General features: G+C 42.6%; 2 protein-coding genes across 12 annotated transcripts in view; one reads left to right on the top strand and one right to left on the bottom strand.

Moving 5' to 3' along the window:
* Positions 1–385: 385 nt before the first annotated feature.
* Positions 386–5,511, top strand: prkab2 (protein kinase, AMP-activated, beta 2 non-catalytic subunit). 4 transcript variants are annotated; one of them, XM_034614006.1, is made up of 8 exons: positions 386–522; positions 1,754–1,933; positions 2,070–2,227; positions 2,313–2,406; positions 2,651–2,765; positions 3,375–3,508; positions 3,623–3,691; positions 3,802–5,511. In XM_034614006.1, the coding sequence occupies exons 2-8, from the start codon at positions 1,775–1,777 to the stop codon at positions 3,877–3,879; spliced, it is 807 nt and encodes a 268-aa protein (XP_034469897.1). In that variant the 5' UTR covers positions 386–522; positions 1,754–1,774; the 3' UTR covers positions 3,880–5,511. The 4 variants fall into 4 exon arrangements, with proteins under 4 accessions (XP_034469897.1, XP_034469898.1, XP_034469899.1 ...); XM_034614007.1 differs by having other exon boundaries at positions 410–522; positions 1,751–1,933; XM_034614008.1 differs by having other exon boundaries at positions 519–739.
* A 1,362-nt stretch (positions 5,512–6,873) lies between these two features.
* The window catches only part of LOC117778730 (myomegalin-like), a 44,862-nt gene continuing 27,270 nt past the window's right edge, over positions 6,874–24,465 (bottom strand). For 2 of the 8 annotated variants that reach the window (XM_034614495.1, XM_034614490.1), the window contains 26 exons: positions 22,302–22,596; positions 21,858–22,188; positions 20,437–20,641; positions 20,232–20,348; positions 19,877–20,139; positions 19,571–19,782; positions 19,244–19,361; positions 19,031–19,148; positions 18,716–18,770; positions 16,529–16,776; positions 16,347–16,451; positions 16,097–16,258; positions 15,673–15,927; positions 15,245–15,376; positions 15,045–15,161; positions 14,769–14,958; positions 14,567–14,688; positions 13,562–13,798; positions 13,353–13,454; positions 12,518–12,738; positions 12,295–12,438; positions 11,997–12,135; positions 11,591–11,637; positions 11,275–11,329; positions 8,940–9,676; positions 6,874–8,899 (listed from right to left, as the gene is read on the bottom strand). In XM_034614495.1, coding sequence (XP_034470386.1) covers positions 9,546–9,676; positions 11,275–11,329; positions 11,591–11,637; positions 11,997–12,135; positions 12,295–12,438; positions 12,518–12,738; positions 13,353–13,454; positions 13,562–13,798; positions 14,567–14,688; positions 14,769–14,958; positions 15,045–15,161; positions 15,245–15,376; positions 15,673–15,927; positions 16,097–16,258; positions 16,347–16,451; positions 16,529–16,776; positions 18,716–18,770; positions 19,031–19,148; positions 19,244–19,361; positions 19,571–19,782; positions 19,877–20,139; positions 20,232–20,348; positions 20,437–20,641; positions 21,858–22,188; positions 22,302–22,596 — 4,121 coding nt within the window. In that variant the 3' untranslated portion in view covers positions 6,874–8,899; positions 8,940–9,545. Of the gene's footprint in view, positions 9,677–11,274; positions 11,330–11,590; positions 11,638–11,996; positions 12,136–12,294; positions 12,439–12,517; positions 12,739–13,352; positions 13,455–13,561; positions 13,799–14,566; positions 14,689–14,768; positions 14,959–15,044; positions 15,162–15,244; positions 15,377–15,672; positions 15,928–16,096; positions 16,259–16,346; positions 16,452–16,528; positions 16,777–18,715; positions 18,771–19,030; positions 19,149–19,243; positions 19,362–19,570; positions 19,783–19,876; positions 20,140–20,231; positions 20,349–20,436; positions 20,642–21,857; positions 22,189–22,301; positions 22,597–24,465 lie in introns of all 8 variants that reach the window. The other 6 variants (XM_034614489.1, XM_034614488.1, XM_034614493.1 and 3 more) reach the window with 6 other exon arrangements.

The raw sequence follows: 24,465 nt of genomic DNA, 5'->3' as shown, positions 1-24,465 counted from the left end.
GAGCCGAATCACAACACTTTGAGGAAAGTGAGCTCCAAAGGCAACCCAGTGTAACCCAGTGTTTATCAGTGTAGACAAATATCCACCCCACTACTATTAAAACACACTTGATTAGGACTATAGACAAAGCGATACATTTTATTAACATTTGTATACATATTCCAGTTGGACCCCTCTTAAATGCTCCCAGAGTCAAGAACACTGCAGCTCTAAAGTCTTAATTCTTAATTCATAATTCCCTTGAGTGCTGTAATCTCAGTCTATCTGTACAGCATCTGGATGACAGTGTCTGTAAATGACCTTCAGTTTCCCTCCCTGTGATGTTTACAAAGTTTGTCCTTCTCTCTCCTGGCAACAACCACGTGGAGCTCTTTTCTGGTCCTCGCCGCTCGCCGTAGACAGCCGGGGCACCGACGGGCTGCAGCAGTTGTTGTGAGGAAGAGGAAGAGGAGGAGGAGTAAGAGGAGGAGGTGTTGGACCCTGAGCCCAGAACAACCTGCGAGAGATCAGCAGCTGCTGTCGGTGAGTTTGTCCGCTCACTCCTCGGTGTCTACACCACGAACGCGGCCACTTTTCCTCGCGTTACTTTCCACCTCAAACCCGACGTTGTGAACAATTAGCACCGTTAGCTTGCTAGCCGCTACATAGTGACAGCTAGCTGCTAGCTTAGCTGACAGCAGCAGCTAAAAATATTCCCCCAGTAATCTTCAGCGGGCGCAGGCAGAGGGGTGACACCGCGGTAGGTTACATGTCCGCTCTTCACCACAGGTCAGACTGTGTGAGGAAACTTGTTGCTTGTGCAGGTCTGTGTGTGTTTGTGATAATGTTGTGTGCTTGTTGTTGTTGTTGTTGTTGTTGTTTGACCTGTTCAGGCAAGTTCAGGATCACAGCTTCAGGACACTCACAGTTTCTTAACTCATGTCTTATCTGTCTGGTCTGTTGTTAAACCTTTTAGCTCCTGGAGAAGCCTTCAGTCCTGTGGCTGAACCCAACTCATTGTGTTCACAGTGTACATCTCTGGAAACTGGTTCTCGTTCCTTGTTTTTAAGTTGTTAGTTTTCACGTTAAATTGGACATTTCTTGTTGTTATAATTATCATTATATTGCAACGATTATACACTCGAGGTCAAAGTGGGGCCAGTCGTTAGTCAGTGTAATTGATTTTCATATTGAGAATCAGCTTGAATATCAATGTTCTGCTTTGATATGACTGATCTTGCATGAAGCAAAGATTTATGGAAACAACAGATCTTGAGGCTTTATTAAGATTCATCACCAGTGACACAAATTGTTGTCAATTTTCCGCATCAGCTTCACTGAAGTTGCAAAGCATTCAAACATGCATTTAACACCAGCTATTATATTGTTTACTGCAGATTCTATTTAACAGCCTGTGTTGTTTTAATTAGCTTCCATGTTTCCTCCACCAAGGAGATTATGTTTTCACCCGTTTGTTTCTTTGTAAGTAAGATTACGCAAAAACTATTTGACGGATTACAGGGAAACTTGGTGGAAGGATGTGAAATGGGTCAGGAAAGAGCTGATTAATAGATTTTTCTGCAAATTCGGAACAGGGGGCAGATCCAGGACTTTTGTTTCCCCTTTCTTTAACATTGCACGATGGGTCATTTTTATTTTGACATTTTCACTTATATCCCAGGGAATTTTTAAGGGATCTTAATGGAAAAAAAATCAAGCATATCTATGGGACTGGTATCTATGAGTGTGTGTAATGAGCTTTTCTTTCCAGCAGCATTTGAATTAGCGAGGCATCATGGGCAACACAAGTGACAGGGTGTCTGGAGATCGCCATGGAGCCAAATCCCATCGCTCCGACAGCAGTGGCAGCCACAAAGACCATGAACCCAGCAGCAAGATGGTGGACAGCACAGACGACCCGAACATCTTCAACACCCATGGGCCTGAGTCCAAGGTACTGCTGGAAAAATAGAGAAATACAGATTGTTATGCAGAACCTTGTTTGTTCTCCATAAACCAATTTAAGGTTTCAAAGCCATTAGTTAGGTTTGAAAACATCTTAACATAATATTTGCATTATTTGCTTTCAGGCATCAGGAGAGAAAGAATTGACCCCAGATCTGGATGACCTGGTGAAGACTGGTCCTCAGTCTCGACCCACTGTGATCCGATGGGCAGGGGGAGGGAAGGATGTCTACATAGCTGGTTCCTTTAATAACTGGAACACAAAGATACCGCTAAATAAGAGGTAAACAGGATTGTTTTTGCTCCACACATCCACTTGTTTTAACTGAGAGCAAACCCTACCCTAAATACTTTTCCTCTCTCCAAAGCCATAATGATTTTGTTGCGATCCTGGACCTGCCTGAAGGAGAACACCAGTACAAGTTTTTCGTAGATGGGCAATGGGTCCATGATCCCTCAGAGGTAAAACATCATTTTATTGTTCTTCCTTTTTCTTGTTTCGCTCATCATTTTGATGTCAAAGGGATCTGTTCCACATGTTGCAAATATCTATGCTGTCATAAATATGAAAGGATAGGAGCTCTTCAGTTCTTACCCAATGTGTTTTAAGTTTTCTATAATATCCAGGGAAGTGTGTGCAGGTTTTTATGAATGATAATTATACAAGGCCCGATCATAACATCTGGGAACATTTCTGTCCTTGCAGCCTGTGGTAACCAGTCAGCTCGGCACCATCAACAACCTGATCCAGGTGAAGAAGTCCGACTTTGAGGTGTTTGACGCCCTGCAGGTTGACTCTCTGGAGTGCTCAGACACATCAGGTCAGCTTGCATCCACACTCTTTATACTGACTCTCATTTAGCTCATGAAAAACATCAATAGAAAAAACAAGCATTTTATTATGTTCTGATATAGGTCACACATATGGACCTGCATGGTTTGAAAATGTATGAAACGTCTATTTGAATAGCCTTAAGAACTGCTGGTCCAGATTAGTGCAGATCCAGGCTCCTCATTGAATGGCAAACATTGATTGTGCAAATATAGAGATGTTGCTACATTTCCCCCCTGCAATGTATGACTCTGACTTTGTGATGATGAAACAAGTGTGTGATTAATATCACTCCTTAAAATAGAATTAAACTCCCTGAAGGGATTTTGCTCGGCTTTGTCAAGCCTGAAACCTGCTTATCCCTTCTTGTTGTTTCCTTACGTCGAGCACAGATGGGCTTGAACCCAGGCATCATCACTATATTGGCTATATTGGTTATTTGTTGTATTTGTACACTGACCAGCAGCTATCAGCTTTACTTCTACCACTGTTTTTCAGTAAGCTGTAAACTGTAAATATGATCAAAGCTTTGGAAAAGTCTTAAGAAATATGGAAACCTCGTCATAATAGTGTGAATATGTCTGTTGTGTGTTGACAGATCTGTCCAGCTCCCCTCCTGGTCCATACGGACAGGAGCAGTACAGCTTCAGACCAGAGGAGCATTTCAAAGCCCCGCCGATTCTCCCTCCTCACCTCCTTGAAGTCATACTCAACAAAGACACCAATATATCTGTCAGTATCTACAACTTTCCAACTGCTACACCTCCCATCTCCCCATTTCCCTATTTGTTGTCGTTACTTACCATTTCCTGATTTTATTTTAATCTCTCCTCTCTGCCTTGTCAGTGTGACCCCGCCCTGCTGCCTGAGCCCAACCATGTCATGCTAAATCACCTTTATGCTCTCTCAATAAAGGTAGGTTTAGCAGAAACAGCTGAAATACTTCTTCTTACTCTCCATCTATTTTCTTCGTGTTCTTCCCACTAATGGCAGCTTGCCTGTCTGTTGTTTTCCTCTCCATGTAGGATGGAGTGATGGTGCTGAGTGCGACTCACAGATACAAGAAGAAATACGTCACCTCTCTGCTTTACAAGCCTATTTAAACCGCAACTTGGGTGCACCACAGTCTTTTTAGAAAGCAGCCTGTTTGTATTCTGCTGTTTTTCTTTTTCTATCATCACATTTAGCCAAATCCTGCGCTGAAACAAGTTTACAGGTGAGCTCAAGGCCAGTGGCTGTGGCTGTGGCTGTGGCTGTGGCTTGGGTTTTTAAAATGGTTGCACTTCTGGCTACATAGGGTTCTGAACAAAAGTAGCACAGTGTGTGTGTAGGGTTTCAGACAGAGATGAAAACCATACTGTGGCTTTTACCTGTAATAACTGCAGACAGATAAGAGACGGACTAAATCACTGTGTGCATTTAGGTTTTTGCTGCACCTCGTGATTATTTGCATGTTGATGTGTAAAACGTTTTTTTGGGTGTGCACATCCATGTCATATGCCACCATGACAGGTAGAAGATCTGTGGATGATCTGTTTCATGAATGATCTCAGTAACTGAGGGATTTTGAGTGTTTCTTGTGTGGATCAACAGTTAGATTTGTAAGTGTTGTGTCAACACATCCTCCTTCAGCTGATTCAGTTAGGTTTTTAACAAACTGATGTGGCATTTCTGTTGGAAAGTGCATGTGTAATGTGGAAGATAAGAGTTTGAGCTGCTGACAGGAGCAGTAGATTTGGTTTTGTTTGAATATGAAGTGCAATAATACTGTTGTATCTGATGTTGTCAATTAGGGCTGCACAATAAATCAAAAATTTACCGCCATTGTGATATCAACATACGCGGTATACGTATTGCAAAAGACAGCTTGAACTGCGATGGTATTCCATGTGCCATGCATTCACGCTCTGCCTGTCTTTAGCACTTTACCATCCTGTGAACATGTCGATAGAAGCTTCTAACTATGCAGCAGACGACTCTCGTACTCTCTGGACTATACCAACCCATTTGTGCTTTTTCTTTTTAGATGTGATGAACTTGCAGTGCTTTACATGTGTGTGTGTGCATCTGTACCAAGCTCTCCTTATCGAATAGAATTGTACTGTATGTATCTGCTGCATCGTCACACACAGACAAACAGTTTCAACTTGCTGCTTTGCATGTATTGAATGTCTGCAATGTACATGGATACAGCGCTCTGGTACACAGTCAAGTTGACCACACACACCTCAAAATGTGACCTGACGCACATTTTCAGATCATTTAACAGGGCTATGAGGATGAATAGCTACCATGAGTTTAAATGATGTGAAAACCTGCTCACACATGTGTGTAACTGTTTGAAGCTCATCTGTATTTTGAGGTATGGGGGCTTTAAACGTCTGTTTGTCTCTTGTCAGTTGTGTTATTAATTGTGTGCACTTACAGAACAGTATATACCCACAGTTGATACACCATTTCAAGAATTCTGCTGGTGGTCAACTAGACGCTGAAAGTATTTTGTGAATGTTGAGCCATGAGGTTTTGTCCAAACCAGTTTTTCAGACAGCTATATGATATGATGAGGGAGTATATGGACAAACGCCATGGAAGTGGGGATATAAGGCTAAAACCAAAACTTGAATTTTTCAACTGTTCCATGAATGTTTTGAAAGTCTTTGCAGAACCAGTGTGAACATCCACTGTATGGAGTTTTACTTGTTTGCAAATAAAGAAAGGACATGCTTGTCCTAACTCTTGTCTGTTTGTCTTTCTAGTGTAAGAAGCTCATATTCTGGGTTAAAAACTCTTTTGGCTTCAAGTCTATTATAAGTTTCAAGTCTGTTTAGTATTATGACTTAATGCTTGTATGTTATATGTATTTTGGGTTTTTAAAAAAAAAAACATTTTGACATCTTTTATACTCTTATACTCATTTCAGCTGTATTTTATAACTGGAATTTCCAAACATGTCTCTTGAAAGATGGTGTCGATTTTTGTATCGTGTTAAAGAAATATTCCTGCAAATATATATATTTATATAATATATAGGGTTAGGGTTAGCAATATATATATATATACATAGAGAGTTTTATAAAAAAAAAAATTTGGGGGACAGTTAATCTTAATTAGTTAATCTAGTTAAAGATGAATGTTTTCTTTGTTGCCAAACATGGTTTCAAACCTGGAGTAGCTGGCTTTATCCAGGTCACTTTATTTGTCACTTGACAAAAGCTTCAGCTGTTTACAAGACGACATTATAGAACACTGTCTAAGCAGTGCTACATCTTCAGCTCAGACTGGATGTTAAAGTCACCGGCCTCAGGGCTTGGTGGTTAGCAGAATAACATCAGTAGGGACAAAAAAAGTTATATAAATAAAAACTAAATGTGTCCACCGCCAACTCTTGATGAGTAAAGCATTTAACTTCGATCCAAACTCAAATTTTTTGCTACTAGATTGCTAAGTAAACTGCTGTAAATTCTAACTTAGGCATCGTAGGAATTGTAATTGATCTCCTGCTACGTTATGAACCATCCAGACCCCTCAGGTCGTCTGGAACAGATCTGCTTTCTGTCCCCAGAGTCAAAACTAAACATGGAGAAGCAGTGTTCAGTTTCTATGCTCCACATTTATGGAACAGGCTCCCGGAGACCTGGAGGTCAGCTGTAAATCTTAGTTCTTTTAAATCAATGCTGAAGTCCTTCCTGTTTGCCACGGCCTTTTATCAAATCAAATATTTCTTACACTGCACTGTTATTTTAACTTTAATTTCTCATTCTATTTATTCTATTATGTATTTAACTCTTAATTTCTTTTGAAATGTTTTTTTATAATGTGTTATGTTGCTTTTACAATTTTTCATGATGCCTTTTATATTTCATGTAAAGCACTTTGAATTGCCTTGTTGTTGAAATGTGCTGTACAAATAAACTTAATACTGCAATACTGCACCTCACGGTGTGACATCACTCCTGCGTGTGGCCAGACGTGCAACAGCCTGGTGTCAAGTTACTCAAAATATATACAAACATTTATCTACTTGCAGATAGAGATCAAAATAAAAAACAAACATTACATAAGAATTGAAGCTGCCTTCAACAAAAGGAAACCACACAAGATTTTAAGTGTTTTATTCATTCTTTCCCAAAATCTTTCATTGCTAATACTTGTGCCAACACAACACGCTGTTAACTGTCATCAGAGACAGGATCCATATAAGTCCTGCATCGGCTTTCTAGTTCATTATACACAAAATCCGAAAAATCTGCTTTCCACTCACATAAAAGCTGCACCAATCAAAAAGCAGTATATACATACGCAACTCAGGACCAGCAATACATCGTTTCAAACTGCCGTTTGATTCCCTTCTTATTAAATAGCAATAAGGCTTTGTTTACGCTCTAAAAAGGTGCTTTGTGGATCCAGTGTTTCACAATCGATCCAGTCATTGGCTTTTCTGTTTCTTTTTTACAGTAGACAAATCTTTAAAACATTTCCCTTTAACTTCATTCATTTCGTTAGGAAATATGAAACTATTGAAATACTTGGCAACTTCTGTCTTTTTCAGAGGACTCGAGCGCAAATAAAACCTAAATTGGCAGATTTCAGGTAGACAAGCACTAGTTCAAGGCCATTTCTACCACGGAGAGCAGGCTGTAGAAGCTCTGGGGCTAAATTTAAAGGCAAGCGAAGCAACATTAACCAGAGCTTTGTTATCTGTGAACAATACTGTGACATGTCATGAAGGCTTTGCTGATGATTTCCTATCTATGTGACTAATCGAGTCAGAGTGACACAATCCTCTAACACACACTGCATATGACTCATACACCGCAGGGGGTGAATGTAGCAAACGTGTAATACAATGATGTTTAACATCAAAATAAAATACATAAAGCTATTGCACAGCTACCCAGATGATCAACTTTGCAAAAAGCAAATGTTGGATGTTTTTTCACACACACACACACTCAGGCACACACACATGCACACACGCACACTCACACAAAACAAAGGTTCATACAGAAAAAGCAAGTTATTTACAGCATAAAATGGCAAATGTACAGCAAGACAACACATCAAACTAAATGTGAAATTGAAGTGATAGGAGTGAGTGAATTACAGAACAACGATCGCACCAGTACCCTGCCAAAGTTTGTCATCTATAAGAACTTGATAACCCAAATTGCCATTACCATGGGAATGTTAAGACGGCCTGAACTAAAAAGAAAGACCATAAAGACTCAAGCAGAAAAAATCCACTGTTAAGTTTTGGTCCAAATTGTCGCACATTTCGATAAAATAAATCAAACCACGCGTGTTAACGGTTACCGTGGCTCTAGATCCGCTTCAAAAAAAGTTTCATTAGACAGTTCGTCATTCACATGGATACGGCAAGTCAAAGTGAAATAAGAGTTCAAATTTCAAACTTCGGCAAGGATGGCCAATCCACTGTTCCATAGCTCAGATATTTTTTTTTTCCATTTATCAATCTCTTTCATGCATCAACACTCCAGAAAAAAAAGTACAGTCATTACACTGATAGTGTCATAATATCATAATGAGTGTGACTAATAATCCAGTGTCAGGCAAAGAAATAATAATAATAACCTGCTGCAGCATGATCATTCAAGAAACAACGTTATTATTGCACATGCTCGTATGAGAACTCCTACAGAGGAGCTTGAATACGCGTTTAGCCTGGTTCCATTTGAGCACTTTGACCTCTTTGTAGAAATCACATCCAACCGAACAGAAAGTGGCCTCAAGAATTTTAATAATTCAACTCAACTATTTTCTTTCACAGCCGCGCTTTGGTGCCAAAAAGCTCCGTCAGGAGCTAAAGACCGAGTCCTGTGACTGAAATGGAACCGTCCTCTGGCTTTCTCTTCTACTATTCACAACCCTTGGCTGACATATCATTCATGAGCTTCCTACACTTGAACTACGTAGCAGTGATCGCCCACCTCCTCTACATTCCTCCACTGTGTCGACTTGTGATACATTGTGGGCGTCATTGTTCTTTGCATTGCATTTGCAAAAAAAAAAAAGATGTCCTTGTTAGTAGGAGTGCCACCGGGGGGGGGGGGGGTAAACATTTCTGTGGCAGTGGTGGTTGAGGGTGTTTTGTCTTTGAGTGAGCTGTGTTCAATCACACACACATATGTAGATATGTGTGTACATGTGTGCAGAATTCCCCCGCAGGCCATTTCAAACATGCATGAACAACTTGTCTGTCCACAGGCTGTCTTGCTGTCAGGAGAGGATGCTCTTATAGACACATCATTTTATAAAAGATTTTCAGTTAAAAGATTTCTTTAAATTCTCCAATGCAAACTCTTTGTCTGTTGGTTATTTTTGGCACTAACCTAAATTCCGATGATTAACATAAACATTCTGGTCACGACAAAGATATATCGTGACTGAGATCTGCGTCTTAAGAGCATCTTCAACCAGCTCCATCAGTAGGACATAGGTCACTGAATCCATCAGAGGCACATTTCACACACCTTCTTCTGTCACACACACACACGAGGTAAACTGCTGCCAGCATCACTCATAGACAATCATACATGGTGGTAGTTGGGGGAGGGGGGGGTGAGAGGTAAGGCTCGAGGTGCAGATAGCGCTGTGCACGTGTTGCCCAGAGGAGTGAGGGAGGGATGGACGGAAGCACTCTCATGGCAAAGGTTGGGGGGGGGAAACAGGGAGGAGTTTGAGGGGTCTTGGCTGTTTGAGCACAGAGGTCAGAGAGCTGGTAGCGTTGAGGCTGGTTCTTATCAAAAGTCTAAAGCAGGCATTCGCTGCTGCGCTTTCTAGTCGCTGGACGCAGAATGGCTGTGGCCATTGTGGCTCCGCTGGTCTTCAGGAAACCGCGATCAGCACGCCATACTCTGGCAGCACCTCCTGGGTCCTCAGCTGGGTTCAGAGACAAAAAGGAGAGGATACCAAGAAATAAGTTATTATACAACTTCCCTCAAACAGCCCTGATAAAACTCACAAACCACTGGTGAGGTGATATGTTCAAGGAGTAGTTCAACTTATTGGGAAGAGAGTTAGATGAGTTCGATGAGACGATGTAATGCACTTTTATGTCTGTACGGTGAAAATGACACTATTTTATAATGTGCCCTGAGTTCCGCCTCTCAGGCTCCATACGGGCCGGCCTTTCTATTTTTGTTTTACCTTCACTTCTAAAAAAATATATATACTTCATTACAATTTCTCCACTATTTGAAAGCAGCATTAATTACTGAACTTCGAATGCACTTTTCTTGGTTTTAGATGTTTTTTATGTTTATATTGTTTATGCTAAGCTACGCTACCCTAACCCTGGCTCTTCCATCACATGTAGCGTTCAGAAAACACAGTGGGGGCAATCTTCTCACCTCACACTCTGCAACAAAGCAAATTCTCCTTTCCCAAAATGTGAAACTATTCCTTTAAAACAAGTAATACAACAGAAAAGAGCGGGTTGTTGTGCTTCATTAGTTGTAATAAAATCCCCAAAAAGCAACCGCTGGCAGATGCAGAGAATGAGTGAGTAGTTCAGCATTCACACGTTTGTGACACGGTGACAGCAGACACACATGGAAACTGGCGTTTGATTATTTTAGCACAACTGTGGGGGTCTGAAGCTGTAAATAGACTCAACCGTGACACAGTGGACACATAACAAGTGACACTATGGTGCAGTGGCGGCTTAGTAGATGGATGTGTTTGGAGTTTTGTGTCAGTATTGTGAGATTTGTGCTTCAGCCATGACAAGGCGTGTGAGAGTCATACCAACCATGGCAGTGTCTCATATGGAAGTGCAAATAACAACGACAAATTAGGACAAATAAGAAAACACAACAATATAAACTTCTAACGGAAAAGGGCGGTAGCTGCTGAGAGGATCGTCCCTGATTGTATGAATGCACTGTCTGTCTTTCTAACAGGAAGTAAATGCTGTTTTCACGTTCCTTGTCCGGCGGCGGCGCCCAACGTGTGTCCAATCAGTGACGAGCCTTATCAACAGGTAGCAGGTATCACCCTTTTCCGTTTGGAGTTAACGTCATTGTGTTTTGTGATTTGCCGAAGTGTATCCCCATTTTTCTTGATTTGCACTTCCGGGCCACCGTAGTTCCAGGTAGAAAACAAGGCAACCAATGTAGTTGTGTGTGTGTGTGCGTGCCTGTGTTCCGTTGTCATCTTGTTTTCTACTCAGACACAGAATGTTTCATGTCTCACTATTAAAGCAGAGATGTCTCAAAATGTTAAAAATAACAGTGAACAGTTAAACCAGGATGGAGTTGTCTGTCGGACAGGATGGTGAAGCGGTGATGCCAGCATTATTAGACAACAGCAAATCCACACTCAGGTAAAAGCTGCCCCAGACACCAGACATTTACTTCAGCTCTCACAGTTTAAGCAGGAGGAGAAGTCTCACTACTAACTCAGTGCAGTTATTCAAATAGTGAGTATCTGGGACAACGTCTACCTATCGGCAAGGCCACGAGATGACAGACAGTTACCAGCATAAGGAGAGGAAGAGGAGGAGCTTAGAGAGGAAAGTCTCAGCTCATTCTTCTGGGGGTGTAAAAAAAACAGGAGCAAGGACAGGAGAGGAGAGGAGGAGACAAATACAGAATGGAGGAACAAGTGAGACAGAAAAGCCCAAAGTGATGAATTTACATCACGAATACCAAAGACTTGAATATGTATAGGACAGCAGGGACACACAATACAATACTGATAGACAGAAAAATACTGTGACCGATGGAATATGTACACAAATGTAAATAATCATGTATAATATGATAAGTGAGAGTATATATGAATAAAACGTACCTCTAAATTTGTCCTTGCTTTCTTCAGCACATCTCGAGTCCTCGACACTGCAACAAAACAAGAGCAAATACAGTTTAAGTGCTGCTACAACACTACAACAGCAAAGAAGTGATAATAAACAAACCAGCACACTCATTTATAATAATACGCACATGACAAAAGAAATAACAACTTTCCTTTTAGTTTTTTGGGGGTATTTAGACCTGGGACATATTAAGCAGACTTATACTTTTAAGATAAATCCACAGAGGCCAGTATATTACAGATGTGTGGACGATAAATCTCCTAATATCTCTCTCTCCACTACCACAAAGGGTCTGTCTCGCTGTCCCTTCCTTTACCTTATTAGGGCTGTTGTTTTACACTTCTCTCGCTCTCTCTCTCTCTCTCTGTAAGAAACACTTACACTGATTTACTATGAAGTGCTCCATGTTTTCCTTGGTGCGGCTGGTGCTCCTCAGTCTCTGAACCGTCCCCTTTAGAACCTCCTCCTGCTCCGACATCCGCAGTCTCAAGGACAAGATCTCTTCGTGCATACACTGCTCCTACACACACACACACACACACACACACACACACACACACACACACACACACACACACACACACACAAAACTTTTGTTACCATGGCTCGACTTAACTGACATAACATGTTTGACTGTGAGAGCTATTAAAGATCGGACGAGTCATAAAATATCACAAACCTTCTTGAGGTTTTGGACGGAGGAATCAGTGCTGGGCAGAGCCGCTCTCCAGAACATCTTCAGCAGAGACAACGACTCCTCCAGGATCTGCCTCAGCGTCCTGGTGTTTGACAGCAGACTCTTCACATATCCATAGTCCAGAACCTGCAGCAGGAACTCGGTTATATTTGTGGTCTGCAGACATTAGTTGGTGATTTGTTGAAAATCTTTCTCTGGTTCTCACCAGATCACCGCTCTGTTTCTCGTTGCTCTCCAGCAGCGGCGGGCCCAGGCAGGCCTGCAGGGTCGTCTCCATGCGCTGGACGAGGCTCCGACCCTCGAGGACTTGCTGCTGCAGAGCACTGAAGTCGTCCACATGACCGATGGCGTGGCGGCCGTTTCGGTTTGCAAATGATCCGTCGGGGGCCTCCCCCTCGAGCTCAGAGTGAGGGTCCAGAGTATCTGCTGGAGATACAAGGACTTTAAATGTATGTAAGGTATTGTTTTATACTGGAGTTAAGAAGTGATTCAAATAAAGTGTCAACAGGTACTTTTAATAAACCATAGACTGTATATAAAGATGGAAGACATGACAAAAGTGAAGCCAAATCGTCTTGATCGCCCCCTGGGGGCTGGGTGCAGTATATATCATAAACCTCGCCTCCTCCATCCTTATTGGATGGAACATGAACCAAACAAAAAAATCGAAATACATGTTAAATACATTTTTCTCAATAATGTTTTTTGTCATTTAGTTCTTATCACACTAATGTTTCTGATGCTTCACACTAATGTTCCTGTTTCCTGGGTTTTAGGGGTCGTCATGATTGACAGCTGAGACTGACTTGCGATTGGTCAAACACGTGTTTCGGCGGGACCTCAACACCACGGCTCCACACCACGATCACTACTGCACAGACTCAAAAGCACAAGATGGCGGCACCAGTATCCAGGATATTTTGGCTTCATTTTTGCACAACAGGGGGAACTGGAGTCGTCCATCTTTATTTACAGTCTAAGTAACAAGCCAACAAATCAAAGATTAAGTTGTAGTCATGCAGTTACAGTGTAAGTCACACCATTAGCAGTGCTATGGCTGTCGTCCAGGTCTGAGTAGGGAGGACCGGGCGATCCACAGTTAAACAGACCAATGTCCCTGACTGGTGGAGACGGAGCTGGGTCTGTGGAGCACACAGATGCACAAACCAGGCTTGGACATAACGCAAAACCACAACACAGCACGCTGAGCCTGACGACCAGTTAGTACATCTCGAAGTTTCCATCTCACCGTGCAGCAGCTGACGTCTGTAGAAGTTTTCTCTCTGAGGGCTGGCGGTGAGGGCAGAGAGGGAGGGGATCCGAGGGGAGCCGGCACCCAGCTTCTGCTCCAGCTGCTTGTGGAGCTCCAGTTGTTTGAGGGCGCTGTTCTCCTGGACGCTGGTTTGCAGCTGGGCCCGCAGACTCCTCACCTCCCCCAGCAGCTCCCCCAGCTCCACTGGCAGACCTTGGAGCTCACACAGGTAGCCTGAAGACAACATACACATTTACTGGGGAGCCTGGAATGTGTTTGTTTGCTTTGCTTTGACCTTGCATGTCAGTATAACTTTTACCAAATGGCCATTACTTGACTGTTTTTTGCTATTTCTTATGTTTCTTTTATCGTGTTCTTTTGCCATCACTTTTAAATAAAATATTGTGAAGCCAGACATAGTTTGCTTTCAGAAAATCGAATTGGTGAGGATCATCGAAAGGAAGCATAATTTCAAAAATCTATGTGAACACGCTGCAATAAAGCAAATGTGTATTTATGTTTATGGAGTGAAAGTGTGGAATTCTCTGAACAATGATTTAAAATGTTGCTCAAATACAATTAAATTAAAACTAAATACAAATAAAAATGTATCAAGAAAAATAATGAAACAGTATGATCTTGATTTGAAATGAAAAACATTTATGTTATGATGTTGGCTATTGATTAACATATAAATGATTTATAATGTGATATGTGAAAAGAAAGGAAATCAAAAAAAGGGATGGTTATCTGTATTTATGTCAGGTTATTTATATGAACGGGGTTAACATAAGATTTTTGTTCTTTCTGCTCCTTTTTGTGTTCATGGAATGTGTATAAGTATATTGTTTTATTTTGTGATTACGAATGTGCATCGGTCTAAAAGGATGTCATTCATAATACAACCAGGAGATGGCGATAAAGTAAGAAATTCCACTGATAGTTCTACACATAAAAGGGTAGTATATTAAAAAAAGCTAGTGTATAAAATACACTCCTGACCTTTGCTGGCCTTTGTGGTGGAACACACTCGATCGTAAACTTGCAGTTCACTCTGCAGTGAGTGGATGAGCTCCCTGCTCTCACATAGCTGCTGCTGCAGGAGACAAACCTCATGCTGGAGCCTGAAGAGGAACATAAACAAACACAGTGAGGTCAAGTGACGTAAACAGGTCAGAATCTATATAGTCACAAATGCACCAACCTGTTGGTTCTCTCCTGACTGTCCTGTCGCTCCTGCCTCAGTGTGTGTATCTGCTGTCCCTGCTCCTGACTGTGAGTCTGAAGGCGTCTCAGCTCCTCCTTCCACTGCTCGGCCTCCAGCTCCGCCTGCTTCAGACGGGCCCGTGCGGTAAACACGGCCTCCCGCAACTGCACAACCTCCTCACACGTGTCTGAGGGACGAGGAGAGTCCACAAAAGTTAACACACATAAAGAGAAAACAAAGGAGAAGACTTCAGTTGGATTTCAGATACTGTACCTGTGCTGGCCTGCAGGCGTGACTGGAGACCCAGGTTTTCTTGCTTCAGGACTCTGATCTCGTTGGACAGTTGAGCGACTGTATCCAGTCCCTGAATGTAGATGTTTGTTGGTGCCCCTGGAAAAAACACAAGCGACTTGATGTCATCTCTTAGAGAGGAAGAAGTGATCATGTTTTTGAGTGTAGGAGGGTTATTGTACCTCCATCTCGCCCGCTGCTGGCCAGTCTGTCTTCCAGCTGCTGGCGGAGCCTCTCGTTTGTCCTGATGGACTCTTCCAGACGCTGACGGAGACACCTCACCTCCCGCAGGTGCTCCTCTATCAAAGTCACCCCTAGAGACAAGTACATTGAAATGTTTTATTTAATCTTGTTTTTACTATTGTCCAATTTGTCATTTTTTATTTTTGAATTTGTGCTCTAATGCTGTGTGATCTTCAAATTGCTTGTTTGCCTTCAATTTGACATTATTAACTTCTAACGCACCTTGTAACTGTGTTTTGAAATGTGCAATATAAACATTATTAATATAACTATTATTATTATTTACACTTATCTGCTAATTATGCCATTGGCCTATAATGAATATACAGAGCAGACAAAAAATCAATTCAACATCACTTCTCCCCACCTGTGTGGCTGCTGCCTGGCTGGTGCCCAGATGATCCAGGGAAGCTTCCAACTTGCTGAGCCATGTTCTCCATGTCCCACAAAGTCCCGCCGGACACTGGACCTGAGTCAGATTTAAGAGGGTGGCCTTCAGGGATGCCACCCAGCTGGTGCTGTTGAAAGGCATGATGGGAAAGCAGGCTGTAGCTGGAGAGGTCGTGCTGGTTGTGGTTGTTGAAGGGGGGGAACAGGGTCTTGTCATGGGGAAGTGCAAAGCCTGTAACCATAAACACACAGACAAACAAGAGTGAGACCCTTTCATTAAAGCACTAGAGAGGATTATGAGACCGTGCTTACACACACACACACAGTAGAAGTTATGAAAGTCTTGAATTTATGATTTGGAGATAAATTTCCCATATGACACACTCTCCCTGGCCCCTCACCCCTGTTCTGCTCATTCATCCGTTTGTAAAGCTTGTCCAGCTCTGGGCGAACAGCGATCACAGACAGGGCCCTGGGCCAGGGGTCAGAAGTGATTTCCTTACCCCAGACGTCAGGGCCAGGGGGGACAGGGAAGAAGGGGGAAACAGGTTCACTGAAAAGAGCTGGGGGAGAATGACAGGAAGTGATGTGTAACATGGAGGAAGAGTGGGAAAAGGTCATCTATTTTTTTACCATCTTTGAGTCCCATACCTCTGGAGGTCTGCCTGGTCAAAGCCAGAGGGGCATAGCAATGCATGTTGGGACAGCTGCTGGAGGACTTGAGAAGGCCATGAGGAGGAGGGAAAGATGGACGGACTAGAAGAGGGGGAATGGAAGGTGAAAGGATAGAAGAGGTATGTTGGCACAGAGGGAGAAAGAAAGATGAAACTTACCATCTGGTTCTGATCCGTGTGCTGGCTGCTGCAGCCGGTGCTCCACCTGATACTCTCTGCTGTCTAAATCCGAGCACAGCTCCAAGTCCTCATTGGTCCTGCATTCGTCGGACGCCAAGGAGGTCCTGTCTGATTGGTCGGTGGTCTCGGAGAGGGCGTGGCAGCTGGACGGGGTCTCCGGACGCTCCTGCAGCTTGGTGTGAAGCGACTCAATGATTTTATCTTTCTGCTGCAGCTCTTTACTCAGCCTGAGGATGAGAATCACATATTACACAGTGAGCTGATAGAAATGTTTTTATACTTAAAGTATTCATGATACATTTACATGCGTCATTAATAGCTAAACAAGAAATAACATCATTAAATTTACTTCACTGTAAATTTAGGACAGAACATTTTTATGGAGCTTTGCATTTTATTATTGATGAATTGTGATTTGTTGATTCATCAATTTGCTGATAAATTGAAATGTTTCCAAAACTGTTTTGTTAATCAAATAACTGGTTTAATGTAATAACAGGTGGTTTTTTGAAGCAAAAAGAAAAAAAATCTAAACAAATTCATTAAATGGGAGAATTTGATGCTTTTCTTTGCTACATGATACTACATGTTATTGTCTTTGGAGTGTTGGCTTGTTAGTCATACAAAATAAGACATGTATCACAAGTATGAGATGACACATTATTCCCTGAGACAAAACAACAAATACATTATCAATTTCATCCATCTTGTATTCTAAAAAATCTCAAGCTTAGTCATAAAGTCATTTTATTTTCCATTTCAGTAATCTCTTTTAATGAGTTAAAGCTAATCCTCTGTACTTGGGCCAATCTGCCAGCATTTCCAAGTAGTAGTGTTTGTTTTACAGCGGAGCTCTGCCTGTAAATACACCTGTGATATTTAACCACATGTGCAACTCTTACTGTTTCAGCTGTCGGAGCATGAACTCCCTGTCTCTCTCCAACATGTGGGACATCCTGCAAAACGCCGCCTCGCTTGCCTGTCTGCGACCCACAGAGAACGACCACAGAGAGTCCCTGTATATGGGGCTGCTCTTAGAAAGCATCGATTTCCACAAAGGAGCCATCTGGCCGAGTCCAGTCTACTGACTTCCGTCTTTAATGTCCTCTGGTGCTTTACCAGTATCTATCGTAAAGATGAATTCAAAACAAAAACTCCACAAGAAGGCAGCAGTTCTGATCCAGCAGGAGACGTCTTATGTTCAGCAGTGTGAGGCACCACCAGGAAAACCCTGTCACACTGAGCCTCCTAAGCCTGGCTGGTGGGACACCTGTAAGTCTATTCAACTAAAGCAACTTAACGGTAAAGGATCCGCACTTGGGCCAGTATGTGGATTAACAGCAACCTTCTGTCTCCTCTCCAACATAAGGAGCCATGTGGACGGCAGCTTGCGTGCAGCAGAGCGTCACATGACAGAGGAAACTAATCAGTGCGACAGAGCCAGCGTTCTACACAGCGAGCTAATGACTTAGAGGGAGATCCAGTGATCACAGTGTTGCAGGGGATGCCACACACACTGCTGCTGTGTTGATCTGCAGGTTTAAAGGTTGCTGCAAAATATAAAGTACTATCTAGAGTAGTGCATTTCTCCAACAAGGCCCAACAATCCTACACATGATTGTCATGTTCTTATAGTAGAAATATAAAAGAAATACATCAGATCTGAATCTGCCCCAAAACGTGTCTTATTTGTAAATATGACATAAAACTCAACTCAACTCAACTATCAAAACTACCTTGCTGAATTCACATGATAAGACAAATGTGTAGACAAATGTGGAAAACATCGAATGGCTTCTTCTCAGGCCCAGGCCCCATCGTACTTAGTGAGCACAAACCTCCACCAAGGTTACAGCACAATCTCGCCATGTCAAAGAAAATACAAATAAATCCTGGATCTGCTCTTTTGTCCAAATCTATTCTCACATTTAATCCTTTGATAGTGCCCCATCTCTTCCAAGATTTCATCAAAATCCATTGAATTGTTTAAGTATAGTCCTGCTACTTCTGAATTGATGAAAACATAACCTCCTTGGTGGAGGTCATGATATATAAATAGGATATATATTAGTATTTATTGCCACTGTTAAATGAATCTTACCACCACTTCAAGTTGTGACTAATATTCTGTTTCACTCACACATTCATCATGTGGAAATTACTCACCTCAGGGCGAGCAGCTCATGGCCCGCTTTGTCATCATGGCTGTCTGCTCGGTCGCCTGTGTAAACATGTAATTGTAAATTGTGCGTATTGTTGATTTAAATATTTACTGTGTGTTGTCGAATGTGAATTATGTGTGTATTGTTGAGCCCTGTCAGAAGGAGGACAGACAATCACTTGGGACAGGCAATAAAGGTCTTTCTTTCTTTCTTTCTTTCTTTCTTTCTTTCTATCTATCTATCTATTAATTTAATATAAAGCTGTAAGACATGAAGTAGCTTTGTGTGCGTGGGAAGCAAAGGGGAAGACGTGTCTTACGTCCGCTGATCTTGGTGACCACCCTTTGTGCCAGGGCAGAGCTCTGTGCCAGCTGCTCTCTGAAGCTCTGACCCATGTAGTAATCAATATCGTTCGCTCGCAGCAGTTCCTCGAAGGCCTAAACGTTGTGGAGAATGTGAGCCAGAGCATTAATAATAAATAGTCTACATAATGAATAGAGAACTGAAGTAATTCAGAAGGCGTTTGCAGTACCTTAGTGGTGTCACCCAGGTGCTGGGTGAGGATATGGCAGACCCCCTGCCCCTCTCTCGTCCTCTGCCGCAGGTGGGACAGCTCACGAGCTTGAGCCTGGATCAGAGAGTTGTACTTCCTGTAAAGGGAGGGAAAGCATTGGAGGAATGTTTTTCTAGGAATGTTTTCAGAACACTACTTTCAGTCTTGACTGTGCCTCTGTTGACTACTTCTAGATAAAATAAAGGTGTCTTGGGTTATTCATTCAGGGATTATTGACCCACCAGGGGTAAGAGATAATCCTCACAAGCCCCCGTCCCCACAGCCCTTCTGTCTCTGTCCACTCACCCAGGCCAGGTGGCACATTTCTCTTCTGCTTGGCCTTTCCCCTCCAGTCTGGAGCTCTTCAGTTGTGCCTCCAGTGACGTGACTCGTTCCATCAGCTCCTGTAGCTCCCTGCTGGGTTTGGGCCCTGAGCGGATCCCTTGGGGGTCAGACATCCAGCCCTCATCCTCCTCCGCACCGCTGGGGGCTGGTGACTTCTCAAAGGCCCAGTTTACCTAGAAGGTGAGAGTGAAATCACAAAAAAAGCTCTATGAAGCATCAGTAATATTACAACGATGACGCAGACCAGCTGATTAATGGTTCCCGTACCTTTCGTGGGGTGCGTTCCAGACTGGAAGCGTAGTCGCTGGTGGCAGACAGGGAGCGGACACGCAGCTGCAGCCCACGGATCACTTTATGGCAGCGGGTCAGCTGTGAGCGCAGATCCAGGACCAGATGTTGGACAGAGGCCTCATCCCCCATTTCATAAGTTCCTCTGTTACTGCTGCAGTTACCACTTAACCAGCTGCTGCCTGCACCATCATAGTCCTGAGGATGGGACAGTGACGTGCACATCTCCAGATCGTCAAACTCTGCAGGGGGGAGAGGTTATTCATGCATGATGAATGTGTGCATTATATAGGAGAACATTTATGTTGGTTGTCATGTTTTAAAAGTTTGTTACCAGGGCTGCTGGTGTCTTCTCTTTCAGCTTCGTTCTCACTGCGGCCACACGTCTCATAACCCAGATCCTGAAGATCCACCTGCACCTGTTTATTGGCTTGCTGCACCGACGTCTCGGCTGCAGAGAGAAACGACCAAAACCTTTTACACTTGCAAATGCTTGGTTGTGGTTTTGAACACTTGTAGTCCCTGGGTGTCAGACTCACTGAGCAGATCTCTGTAGTCCTTCAGCTGCTCCGCCTGAGCGTGGACCGTGGCCTCAGACACCATCAGTCTCTCCTGCAGCTCTCTGTTCTCGTGGTGGCTCAGAGCCAGGTCCGAGCGCAGGTGGGCTGTCTGCTCGCCGGGACCCTCGTCTATATCCTGCCAGAGCGCTCCCACCTCGCTCCTGTCGCCATCAGGCTCCACCTCCTGCAACAGCAAAGTGTTGAAGCGACATGTAAAACAGGAATGCAGTGGTGGGATGAAACATCCAGCATTTACATCATTACTGTACTTAAGTACATTTGCCACGTATCTTTACTTTACTTAAGTAGATTTATTTTCAGGTACTTTCCCCCTGTACTCCACTACATTTATTCGCAAATAGCTGTACTTTCTCCGCAACAACATTTTTGCAATGCATTGTGTTACATGTTCACATTGTTTTTGTATATTTTAAGTAATCAATAATGAGGAATTGATCCACTGATCCAATTAGACCAGGCAGGTAACATTAGACCCCGCCTCCTACAGCAGCAGAAGAAGAAACTTCAGAAGATTCAGAAGAAGCGGAGACTCTACCATAATGATGTAATGACTGTATTAGGGAATAAGTACTTTTAGTCAAGTAAAAAGGTGAATGTGGTACTTTTACTTTTAATTGAGTACTTCTAATTTCACTTAGGTAAAACATTGGAGTACTTCCTCCACTAATACCGGTTTGTCATTTTCCATGACTTTAACAAATGGAACATTTTGTTTTTATTGACTGTAGAGTGTGATGCTAACTGTTGGAATATCAATTCAAGCTATATAAACAACCACAGGACTAAAAGAACAAAACATCCTCATACGGAGGCTGTAAGAAACAACACAGTGATAAGAGGTCAGGGGCCTGGAGGCAAAGCTGCTCTAGCACAGTTAGCTAAACTCTGCTTTACACAAACACATGGCTTATCAACAGAGGTGGAGTGTTACAAAGCTCTTTTACTACCTTAATATTGTTTTATATTTTGCCACTTCTATTCACCTCAAAATGTTCATGCACTGTTTTTCCACAACCATGAAAATATAAATGAATTAATATCTATCATAGTAAAAACTAGCCAATGCTCAATTGTCTCCTGAAATCGAATCAAGCTCCACCAAGTGTCCCACACTCACAGATAACGGTTCCCTAAATATGTCAGATTTTGTTTCCCTCTATTATTCCTTGTATCCCCTGTAGCTCTGTATGAAAATATTATCAGATACACTGATGGAGAAATATAAGAAATTCGAAAGGATCATAATACATTTCCAGTGAATTTATTAAATCTTCTGTGATGGTTATTAGCTGCTCATATGAGTCAATTAAGCGTCCCAGTTGTTTTTATTTTATGGACATAAACTAATGTAGATTCTGGTGTAGAGTACAATGTGTTACCTGGCGTGTGTAATGATGGGACGTCAGCGTGCTGAGGTCCAGGGAGCATGGCCTGGTGCAGCGCCTCTTCCCCTGCTCCTCACTCACATTAACACACGGAGGACCTCGCTTCCCAACCAGCACCGAAGATGTTCCCTTCTCTTCATCTTCCTCCTCCTCCTCCTCCTCCTCCTCAATGTCCTCCTCAATGTCCTCCTCTTCGTCCTCCTCTTCCTCTTCTTCCCAGTTCTGGCTCCTGTGACTCTCCTCTGTGTTTGTCCTCAGTCCCAGGGCTCCAGCTTGTCCTTCTTTCAAAGCCTGGTTCTCCTCCTGCAGTTTCTGCACTGCACTCCTACAGTGGAAGATGGAAACCAAATACACTTAAACATATTGAAGCTTTCAGGCAACACAACAGTGAACAAAGTTTTCAAAGACAATCAAAACATCTCTGAGACAACTACGCACCTCATCTGGGCCACAGATGTGTATCCATCCCTCTCCAGCTGTGACTTTATTTCCTCGAGCTGGACTTCAAGTGACTTCTTTTCCTCCTCGAGCTGCTTTAGATTAGCTCTCTGGGACAGTGAAGCCCTCACCAGCCCTGCAGTCACAGCCTCGGCTTCATGAGACGTCACAGAAGCCTGAATGAAGGACAAACTTTTCGCCGTCACTTTATCCTCATCCTCCTCTATGCTGTCCGAGAACTCGTCACTGCTGCCATCTTCATCGTCTCCTTCCTCCTCCTCCTCTGTGCTGAGCTCTGGAAACGCATAAAACATATAATTAGCTTCTTGCTCTTTAGTTTAAATCCTAATCAAATGTTTTTCTTCTTATTCTTGTACTTTGAAATCCCTCCCTCTCTAGTGTTCACTCTCTGCCTCTCCACAGCTCTGTCTGTACTGGATCACCACTTTGGGAGTCATGGGTCTAAAATAAAATGTTATGTCATAGTGCGAACCGGCCAAAAGCACACTCAAGGCGGTACAGCCCAGTGTGAGTGTCTGTGTGTGTTCATGAAAAAGACTTAGAACAATTCAAACTGAAACAAATGTATTGGATTCAAGATCCTATATCCTTTACACAAAGGTTGTGTAAAGTGTTTGTGTTCCAAATCTGAAAATAAATATATAACACAGTATTGTGTTTTGTGTTGCTGAAGTATTGTACACACACTCACACACTCACGCAAAGAGCCAGTGAGGAAACACATACATGGATGTTGGTTTACTGCCAGGAAACAGAGGCTGGGCGGAAAATAACGGGCAGGGATTTCAAAAGAAAAGTGTTTATGTAATACGCCCAAATGACACACAACAGACACAAAAACACACTGTGCCATGGGGCATGTGAATCATAGGTGTTTGGGTGTGTACCTCTACGGGGCATTAATCAGACTTAGTGGGATTACTTCATAATTAAGGAAAGTTTAAAAGTACTGACATTTAAATGGGAGAATTATCTTTGTGCTGCTCGGGAGAGGGCAGGAAACTTCTGGGTTATTTTTGATTGAACAATGTGCTCTGTAAGCTGAACTGACTGGACGTGGGGCCCTGTTAACACACTGCACACTGTCATCACTCTCACACTGGACACATGTAGCTGTGCACTGTGTGCGTTCATGTGTGTGTGTGTCATTTCAACCAACAGGGATTTCATGTTTTGTTTTTATATCAGGTGATAACTGAGTGAAAGGGCTCACATGAGCTTCCCCTTTATTGACATTGTGAACGTCTAACTGTTAAAGCAGAACAGCCATGCAAACATGAAAACCATGCCACAATCTCATGCATGACATGAACGAAAAACACTTGTTTTGATTGGACATGTCTGGTTACACATATTGTACGAATTATCTGCAGAAATCAGACAATTTCTCATATTGCTGACATTTAAATGTGACATTATTTAAAGCCATTTATAACGTGTGGGTTCCTACAGTCCCTAAAGAGATGTGACAGGACATTTTAGGAGATAAACTGGGAGGCTGAGGAAGAAAAGACAAAATGCAAGGTGGGTTGATCTCTGGAGATAGAAGGAAAGTGTATCGAGGATCAAGGTGGGGGATTTCAGGGATTTCAGGTTTGGGATATTCTTAAAACAAATCCCCAATTAAACACAATAAAAAAGAGAAATCTGACGAAAATGCCAGCACATGTTTATTTTGCAGTTAAAATACAAAAAAAAAAGTGTCGACAAGGATTCCATCTTTGAGAGATCAGGAAACAAATCCCAAGAAAATGCACTTTGCCTACTATAAATACTTAAAGAGCCAATGTTATGTCTGGCATTCACAGGTTGTAATTTAACTTATTTATATATATATTTAACTGCCATCTTGGTACAAAGCTGAACTGAAGCTCAACTAGCAGCTAAAAACAATACACAGCATATTAACGTTGACCTAATGCAGCTGACTTTATGTTTCATGCATAACTGTCGGACTAAAATGTAACTACAGCAGGTTTACTCGAGTCGGAAAGCAATCCAAGGTTAAGCTGAACTGGGGGAAACCTCACTGCAAACTGGTCTGGCTTTGTATCTTAAGCGTGCACATCCTATTCACGCACAGGTGGTGTAAAACAAATGACGGATGGTGAGACGTTTTCACTGTAAGGCATGAGTTTGTTGT

The sequence above is a fragment of the Hippoglossus hippoglossus genome, chromosome 17, assembly GCF_009819705.1.
Source record: "Hippoglossus hippoglossus isolate fHipHip1 chromosome 17, fHipHip1.pri, whole genome shotgun sequence".
Classification (NCBI taxonomy): Eukaryota; Metazoa; Chordata; class Actinopteri; order Pleuronectiformes; family Pleuronectidae; genus Hippoglossus; species Hippoglossus hippoglossus.
Note: the sequence above shows the minus strand (reverse complement) of the source record. Positions and strands in the feature narration are given on the sequence as shown.